This window comes from Rutilus rutilus (genome assembly GCF_951802725.1).
Source record: "Rutilus rutilus genome assembly, chromosome: 7".
In the NCBI taxonomy this organism is placed as follows: Eukaryota; Metazoa; Chordata; class Actinopteri; order Cypriniformes; family Leuciscidae; genus Rutilus; species Rutilus rutilus.
In genome coordinates, this window is record NC_140221.1 from 14,603,696 (window position 1) to 14,613,783 (window position 10,088).

Genomic DNA, 10,088 nt, shown 5'->3' on the forward strand with positions numbered 1-10,088 from the left:
ACCTGTATGAATTTCTTTCTTCTGCTGAACAGAAAGGAAGATATTTAGAAGAATGTCAGTAACCAGACAGTTTCTGGTCTCATTGACTTTCATAGTAGGAAAAAATATATACTATGGAAGTCAATGAGACCAGAAACTGATATTCTTCTATATCCTCCTTTCTGTTCAGCAGAAGAAAGAAATTCATAAAGGATTGAAACAACATGAGGGTGAGTATATGATGACAGAATTTTCATTTTAAAGTGGAGTATCCCTTTAACGCTCTGCAGGTACAGGCGTATATCATAGAACATCATAGACCAATGGAAGTTCTGTGGTGGTCCTGTAAGGTTTTCCTGGTGGTCGACTACTTGGTATCTTAAATTTCAGTCCAAAGAATGTCCAATGTCCATCGTAAATAGCGTTGTTTAGGTAGGACAGACGAAATGTTTTCTCTCTGCAAACAAGCGTCTAAAAAGATAAAAATGACTATACTAAACAAATAGAGGAGGCTTTCCTCCATATATTCTATTTACTTCTAAATACATTCATACAATGTAGAACATTATGTCAAGCATTACTGAAGCAATAAATAGTTTAGGCCTACACAAAATCTGACCACTTCACTTCACATTTTCTGTGCTGAATGTTTGGGGAAATTGTTTCCTTCCGCCTTGAGATCATAATTTCTCTGGTTGTGAAGGTTTGGGAGACATAGACATGATGACTACAGTTTTGATCATAACTAACAGCTTGAACATAACTATATATGTCCAGACTACCACCTTCAGTGACTGTTCTTTCCCCCCCCCCATGTCATGTAGACAAAAAATGTTTTGCTTTTTGAATATCACTACATTTTATTGTTGGTTACTCATAAAAAATGGTTAACTATAAAAATAAAAATAAACTAAACAACCAACATTTTTTCTTTTCCCTTTATATGTCAAAACAAATATTTAAAACACTTAGAAAATCAATATTTTTCAGTTATTTCTTCTTTTTTTTTTTTGTACAAAGAGGTTAAACACCGAGTCTGACAAACCACAGGGTTTCAATATGCTCATCTAACTCTCTGCTTGTTTCGAGAAACACTATAATTCACCTGTTGTAAACTTTAAAGTGACCTGACAAGAGACAGCAAACACAATTACAAACTAACAGCTCGCTACAGGAGCATGAAAAGCCAATGAATCCTTAGAATGGAATGCAGCATTTTTCAAAATGGCCATTCAACTTTTTCATCTTTACGTTTAACTACTTTGAAATGGTAAAAAATGTTTTTGAATAAGAATCTCTTGTTTTGCCTGCTGAGGGAGAGATTGACACATATAAAATACCCAGTGCGCAGTCATTTTCAACACAGCAACGTTATCAGTTGAATAAACTCAATGACATCGACTCTCCATTTGACTTCAAAATTCATTTTGTGATTAACTAAAATGGCTTAAATGAACTCGGAGGCAAAATGAAGTATATCTCTGAGGATGCGTCTTTGGTACACTGACTTGCAATTGGCACCGAAATAAAAAGGCAGAGAAAATGGCAAATTAGATGAATTTGTTATTCGTTCAACGTGGTCGCAGCTTTTATAACATGGATGTTCCAGATTTTCAAGGGGGTTCTCAAATAACAGAATCTGACCTGAACCTTAGAAAATAAATATGATAACCTAATATGTCTAAAAGTGCTGGTAGAAATAATTCAGTAAGCACGCAAGATGAAAACATAGACAGTGCATGGGAAGTGGAGAGCAGGTCATTCTGTTGGTCCTTGGGTGTTTTCGTGAGGCCACGTCTCAATTGGCTCCTTCCTCTCTAAGTAGTGTACCTGCTTTGTGTGATAACTGCACAGAAAAGAATTGCCAAAGGGCAAACTACAGAGTGAGCGAGTGAGCCGTTTTGAGTTCAGTCCCGTCTCACCAATCCTTCTTCTTCTCATCCATGGACACTCCACCTGGACCTAGTGCTACTATCAGCAAAAGGCCACCGATCACTGATGTGGTCTGGAAGAAGTCGTACTTGAGGAAGTCGTGCATGGGCTTGTAGGTTGGTATGGTCCAGAAAGCATTGAAGTACACGTTGATGGACAGCAGCCAGATGACCAGGGTGAGGGCCGCCAGTTTAGTCTTGAAACCAACAGCCACCAGGACAATGAGAGCTGTACCAACCAGGTTCTGCAAAATCTGAAGCAAACACAGATACTTCAGAAAAAGGAAGTCAGTGACACGTGTGACTGATGTAAAACTGTAATACAGGAAGGAGGATTCAAAACTGCAGAAATCATCTATGCAACTGAAAACCTGTCCACGTCTGACCTCAAGTGGTGAAAAGGATTACTACAATGGAGAAGGCACATCTCAGACACTGGTTTTTGGACACATTCAATTTTGTGGTGACCCAACACTAGGAATAAAAACTGTTTAAGATACAAAAGTAAAGAAAATATCCTCAAATTAAACATTGAAATTATTATTATTGCTGTGAAAGGCATAGGATTTTGGAGTTAGTAAGAATTTTATTTAAATAAATTAATACTTTTATTCAGCAAAATGCATTAAATTGATCAAAAGTGACAGTAAATACATTGTTACAAAAGCTTTCTATTTCAAATAAATGCTGTTCTTTTGAATTTTCTAATCATCAAAAAATCCTGGAAAAAAAGCATCATGGTACCCACAAAAATATTAAGCTGTGATGATAAGAAATGTTTCTTGAGCATCAAATCAGCATTTTAGAATGATTTAGGAAGACTGGAATGATGGCTGCTGAAAATTCAGGAATCACGTGAATAAATCACATTTAAAAAATATATTACAACAGAGAACACTTATTTTAAATTGTATCATCTCATCACAAGTATTACTGTTTTTACTATATTTGTATCAAATAAATGCAGCCTTGGTGAGCATAACAGACCTCTTTCAAAAACATATTTAAAAAAAAATTCTTACCAACCCTAAACTTTTGAACGGTAGTGTTTATTGCGGTTGACAGACTTGGCACAAACCATTTGTACAATTGCAATTGTACCTTTAATTAAAGGAGCCTGTGTCATTGTTTTATTCATCGTGTGTAGTTTTGATTACATATTTTGAAAATGTGCGTATGTTGTGCAATATGTCACCTACTATGGACGTCAGATGAATTTATGCCAAAATACTGAAGAGTATGGTCTTTAATGTCAACAGTAAAAGACATGCAAAGCCTCCCTTTTAAAAGTTGATAATTCTAAGTATGTATTTTGCTGTCCTAACTATGTACGATTAGATGAATTATAACTGGACGTAATGCCCACATTTTGCCTTTGCTGTCCATGACTGTATCAGAACAGACTGTGTGACGTGACGTGCAGCCATGTATGGTGTGCAATACTTGGAATTTGTTAATATGTGCGCACACACACAGCTGTGAGTATTGAACACACACCTAGAGCAGCCATTTTTGTTGAGGTGATTGGGGGTTAGGTGCCTTGCTCAAGGGCACCTCAGTCGTGGGAAATGAGAATGGAAGAGAGCGCTGTTCATTCACTCCCCCCACTTACATTTCATGCCCGTATTAAGGCTCGAACCCGCAGCCTTCAGGTTACTGGTCTGACTCTCTAACCATTAGGCCACAACTGCCCAAAGAGGCAGAGTCAGCCAGCCAGGACTATCTCAGAATTGTTCCATGGAGATGAATGACATCAGTGCTGAAAATGGTCTTGCCATTATAGCTTTAATGTTTGCAAACCAAACAAGCCATGAGCAGTTTCTGTTATAATCCAAAATGTATACAGACAGACTGAATCAGGTTTGAGAAAGCTTGCATTTCAGGTTGCATCATGGTGTAATTGGCACAAATACTCAACCACAATCCCACATCCTGAGCAACAATCACAACATCATCTTTATGACTGTGACCTGCACAAACAGCTGAACACAGTGCAATTATGTTTTAGACGTTCTTCCAAGTCAGTCCCTTCAGAAAAACGCGATTATGCGATCGCATAATTCAATGCATTATCAGCCAAAGTCTTGCTTCATGATTTCATAATCCCCGCATTTTCGTTGCAAAAAAAGTCACATATATCTTAGCAGAAAGTTGAAAAATGTTGCGTTTACTTCACACAAGAGCAGCCATTTTCGCCTGTTGCCATGGGAACGTTATGAAGTGACGTTATTACAGCTGTAAGTATATTAGTAGTATGCAAATTTACGTTATAGTAAGAGATTGCACATTGTGCATTGGAAGCACTTATTTTAACAGAAGATGTCTGTTTTGTATAGCTACCTCTGTAAAACAGGAAACACACATTTTATTTTTTTATATTTTATTTATTCATTTTTACAGAAGTTGTAGCATTCCTTTTGTAAAGCTACAGAACTTGTTTGACTCATCAATGTTTTGTAAGTTTGAGCCATGTGTTTATTAAGGTCTGAAATAAAAAAAGATGAGAACTTAAATATTCCCAGCACTTTCTGTGATGTAGTATGCTTGCTTATCATAGGAAGTAATAAGAAATTAGTCTTTACATTAAGGTAGTAGCCTAGTGAGAACAGGGAATCAATTTTCTTTCTTTTTCATCAAACCGCAGTTTTTGCAAGTTCCCGCAATTTCATCGCATAAAATATCCTGCATATTCCATCGCATTTTTTAAGAAAACGTGCCGCATAATCAAGGATTTTTGCCCGCAACAATCACAAAACCCCACCGTTTTTTTCTGGAAGGACTGCCAAGTCATAATATACTGGGTAAAAAAAAACAAAAAAACATTTATAATGTTTTAGACGTTCTTCCAAGTTATAATATGCTGGGTTAATAAAAACATTTATACAGCCAGAAAAGGCCTCCTACATTCAAAGACATGCAAACAGGGCTGACTGAAGTTTTATCTCAAGTATCTAAGCTTGTTTCTAAAAAGTGTTTAAAGGTAAATACATATTCATTTAAAAAAGTGTTGTTGACAAATTTTTGTAATATTCTAAAACGTCATTTTCTGCTGCAAATTCAGTATACAAACAAAAGGAGCCAAAAATTACAATTGTGTCATTTACTCACCCTTTTGTCGTTCCAAACCTGTACGACTTTCGTTCATCTCCGGAACACCAAGTTAATTTAATAAAATCTGAGCCAGTTCTGTACTTGATAGTATACACCACTACCACTTTGACGCTTCAAAAAGTTCATAGAGAATTCATCCATATGAATTGAGGGGTTTAGTCAAAATTTTCTGAGAAGACACAATCGCTTTATATGATAAACAGATTGAATTTAAGCTTTTATTCACAAATAAACATTGATCAGTGGACACAAACAAAAGCTCAAACGAACCTGCTTGACAAGCGAGAATAAAACCTCATTGGTAACACACAAGAATGAACTTCATTGGTTCTCGCACGCCAAGCATGCGTACTTAAGCTTCTGTTTATCACAACTGATGTGTGTGTTCATGAATGACTCAGATTTTATTAAAAATATCTTCAATTGTGTTCCAAAGATGAAGGAAAGTTTTAAGGGTTTGGAACAACATGAGTGCGAGTAAAAGATGACAGAATTAAATTTTTTAAATAATAAACAAAATATACATATAGAAGACATCTAAAATATATACATCAAAAGTTTGGGGTCATTAAGATTTTTACTTAATACTTAGGGTTAGGATGAAGGTTTGGTTTAGGGTTAATAGCATGTAATTATGCATAATTTATAGTTATTACTACAGTAATTACATGTAACGTGTAACATTTACACTGTAAACTAAAGTGTTACCTAAAAATCTTAAAGGGGTCATGAAATGCAGTTTCAGATTTGTATATTCTGTTTCTCGAGGTTAGTTTATAATGTTTGCAAAGTTTTTTTGCACCCAAAAAGGTTTTCATTTTTGGATGAAATATAAATTAAATGGGTAAACGGATAAATCACATTTCTTTGCGATTCACCCGTTTACCAGGTTGAGGATGTTTGCTCACCGAGAGGAAGCTGGTATCAAAGTGCAGCAGCGTCATGAACATAAGCACCAGCAGGACTCTGCCTCCGAGCTGCATGTACTGTTTAGGAGAACTCTCTCTCATAGTGGGAACACCAGCAAACATACTCCTGCCCTCAGAGCGTGACTCAGCAAGGAGCAGCAGCAGACCTCCACCCAGAGCCAAATTCCTGAACACAGATGAGAGAAGTCAAGAACGACAAGATCAGAATAAAACATAGGATGATCTACTCACACTTGCCGTATCCTGCAACAAAAAACACTTACCTCATCAAAAACTTTGGGTCCCAAAGAATGCTATAGGCAACAGTCTGGAACAGATAAACATCAAGACCGTAAATAAACGGTTTAACTCAATTACAGTCCTATCCACAGATTATATATAATTGCATCTTAAAAAACTCAAACAGAATGCTCACACCTGTAAGGCGATGATCCCAAATAATCCAAAGCAGGCATATTGCACAAAATTCCTGCTCAGGATCAGTATACAACCACCTGTTTAACAGAGAAGATTAATAAAACATTTTTATATAAAAATCCACTTGAAGAAAGTCCAACTTGAATATTTTAGTGCTGAACAAACTTCTTACCCAGCTGTCCGAGTAAGTTGATTAAGACAAACAGTGTGGCCAGAAAGAACCCACATCCCCACGTCGTCTCAATATATTCTTTCTGCTCGCTCCACTGGAACCACATCCGAATGCCGTCCTCCAGGAACGTGCTGATCAGACAGAGACGCGCTATGTGGGGCAGGTACTGCTTCGTCACTCGAAGGAACTAGAGACGAACGAAAAGACAAACATATAAACAATCCCCATATCTAGGTATGAGCGGTACAAGTATAATCATGTTAAATGGTGTAAGATGGTGTTAGATTAAGGAATTTGATAAAGGAGGAATTTCCCACCGGTCAATCGACGTGTGACAACACCAGTAATACCGGTATCATAAAAAAAAAAAGTCCCTCTTATCCACCTCGCTTTTAAATGCCTGTGCACATTTTACTTTCACTTTCGAATTTGCTGCAATTGCTTGAATGGTGGGTTCATTATTATTCTTAATGAAAAACACAACAACAAAACAGTACAATGACAAACTCGCTTATATTAAACATAGAAATTATAAAAAAAACAAGTTATACACCATGAAGGTGTGCGTGTAATTTAGAAGTGCTACCTGTAGAAGCTGCCACCTTCATCAGCCAAAATTTGCAGATTGCCTTAATGTTTGCAGGTTCCCTATTAGCATTGGGTTTAAATCCAAAATATTTCCAAATAGGCGCTTTTACGTTTCACTTTGAAACCAAATCTTCCACCATCGTCTTGACAGTCAGCACGCCTCAATCTTGTCATGTGATAAATGACACTGCTGCATTATTCTCCTGTTATCTCTGTGAAGCTGCCTTGAAACAATCTGTATTGTAAAAAGCGCTATATAAATAGAGGTGACTTGATATGAAATCTGACTCCTGCTGTTGATCTGTGGTGCGATTTTTGTTTGACTCAGACTGAATTAAATAGACGCCTTCAGTTTTTAATTGTAGTGTCTGTTCTTTAACTGAACTAAATTATTTTTATTACTATAAAAAAAAAAAAGCGGCGCCACGGTGGGCAAGTGATGTAATCGGTGTGCGGCTGAACACCGTGTAACACCAACTATCGCAGCAAGCCTAGTAATTATACAATATGCTTTTTACAAACCTAAAACAGGAATAAATAGCAAAAAAATATATAATAATTTATTTATTTCCCTAGGGTGAATGTTTTAGATTTACACACTTTTATATTACATCAAGTAAGCAAGCGCTGAAGCAGCTCTTCAAATGCATGTTGTTTAATGTTTAACCCCTGAGCTCCAATTACCCTTTTCACTTTTCCCTACACTTTTAGTCAATATCAAGAGAACAGGTGGCCAATTTGCATCCATTTGCAACTGATGACGCATGATGAGAACAAGGGCTATGACTCCAGCGTTTAAATATCACTGTGGTTTACTAGCAATAAATCTTTTCCACTTCCTCATAACAGGTGTTGAATAAAGATGGACAGGGAAGAATAAAAATGCTGCAATTTACTCTTACAGGATTATTACTTTTTTTTTTTTTTACATGGGCAATAACACTCTCTAAACTTGCTAGTAATTAACTCAAGGCTTATTGAGAGCTTTGACACTGGCCTCTGCTAAGCCCCGCCCCCAGACGATCCACATCAGCACTAAGAAGACAACGAGCCAATCAGCATTCAACAAGTACCAAGCAAGACTAAATGAATGGGGAAAAGATATCAGGGCCAATGTCTGCCTGTGCGTCAACATTACTCTTAGTCTGCATGCCTAAAGGGCATTTGACTTGTTTTCATGAATATCACAGATTTGCTCTCTGTCAAAAAAAGATAGTATTACTGAATTAGAGTTGTATGAATAAAAGAAAGATATGATTTTTAATATTGTTCCAGTTAGCATGTGATGAAACCGGTTAAAAATAGAAAGAAACACAGCCGTCATTGGCTGGGATTTAATCAATTTACCAAAATGACACTGAAAATTAAGCTAAAAATAAACAAACTGAGATTATTATGGCACTAATGGCCTTGTTTCGGCCTTGAAATCCCCGAAACTGATAAACCAAACAACTCCATTATACGCTTCTACAATAATGACATAATCCTAAAGTTGCTTCTTGTTATTAAGCCCAAAATAAGCAGAAACTACGCAGCATGAAAAAGAGCCCCAAACACATTCATAATGATACGAATTATGCACATTTTGCAACGTAAACAACATAAACGCATTCGATTAATGTCCAGCTGTCAAAATTCGTTTAAACCTGGACAACAAAACCTAATCTTTCCCTAATCAGTCATCGTATGGGAACTATCAAACGAGTATAGTAACAGTGCATCATTTACTCTACCTTCATCAAATGCACAGATGTGTGACTGCCCTGATGCAAATGATTTAGAGATAAAGTTTGTATGACGTTCAAACATTCTGGGCACGCAAAAATACTGTATATTTATTTATATACCGCGCGACTATATGAATACATGTCATGCAGTCCTTATCAGTAACGTTACTCGAAAGCAGCCCTGGAAAATCAAGGTTTTGGCACAGTTCTTCAAGACAGTATCACTAACGTTAGTTCAGTTCCTCCATCTGGGTCACAAGACTAGAAGTTAGTTAATAAACAACTCTAATTTGCAGTCAAGCAAAGTTAGCAAACATGACCCGAACTGTACACGCACACAAGGACTTTCCCGAACTTAGGAACCGTTTGTTTAGTGAATCAGTGTAGTCTCCATGATTTAGTGTGCAAGTTCCCTTCCCTGGCAGGGCCTTCAGTTCTCTCACCTGATCCGCCACGTCCTCCGCGTTGCTCATTAAATCATTTTGAGCCATGACACCAAAATCCAGGAGACGATTTCCGTCTGCAGGACACCTTAGATTGATTCCGTTCCGTTTATCGATACCTATGTCAGCTACCCGTTGTGTTACAGGTCTCGTACTAGACTTGCTTCACCGTCGTCTGTGCGTACTAGAATGCCATCTCCGCCCCATAATGCCCTGCAGTTCGCTCTGTCGCCCCCTGTAGGACACACATATATGTGCATGCCACGTGTACTGATGTAGCCAGAATATAGAGCTCAAGCAGTGACATCTGGTCTACTCTCAGGCCAGTTGTGAGGCCAGAAATCTTGTTGAAATATGGTGGACCTCTTTTTTTTTAAATACATAAAACATTATATATTTTATTACTACTTATATGGGTTTAGATATTTAAAAATTCTGATGATTTTTAACAAATTATTTTCAAATTTATTTACTTAACAATGAACACAATATCTATGTGGATTATTATAATTATAATTTTTTTAAAAACAAGAAATCTGTTCTACTTTATACAATTCTGGACATTTCAGTTTTGCTTCCTTTTCTCCACCAAAGTGGAGGTGGGCAAGGTGCTTTCAAAAAAACGTTTGGGATAAACACTCTTTAACCATCACAAACTGTCTGTGACCTTACTTCCTCTGATTCAAGATTCAAATTCATAGACATAAATATATGGCAGTGTGACAGTGTTACAACAAGATTTTAGACATTGACATTAGTTAATACAATAGTTAACATAAACTAACAATTAT

General features: G+C 36.8%; 1 protein-coding gene across 1 annotated transcript; it reads right to left on the reverse strand.

Annotated features, from left to right (window-relative positions):
• Positions 1 to 813: 813 nt before the first annotated feature.
• On the reverse strand, positions 814 to 9,524 carry surf4l (surfeit 4, like). The gene is made up of 6 exons (XM_084414026.1): positions 9,298 to 9,524; positions 6,540 to 6,726; positions 6,368 to 6,444; positions 6,214 to 6,257; positions 5,930 to 6,116; positions 814 to 2,164 (listed from the first exon to the last, which is right to left on the reverse strand). The coding sequence occupies exons 1-6, from the start codon at positions 9,343 to 9,345 to the stop codon at positions 1,898 to 1,900; spliced, it is 810 nt and encodes a 269-aa protein (XP_084270152.1). The 5' UTR covers positions 9,346 to 9,524; the 3' UTR covers positions 814 to 1,897.
• Positions 9,525 to 10,088: the final 564 nt, after the last annotated feature.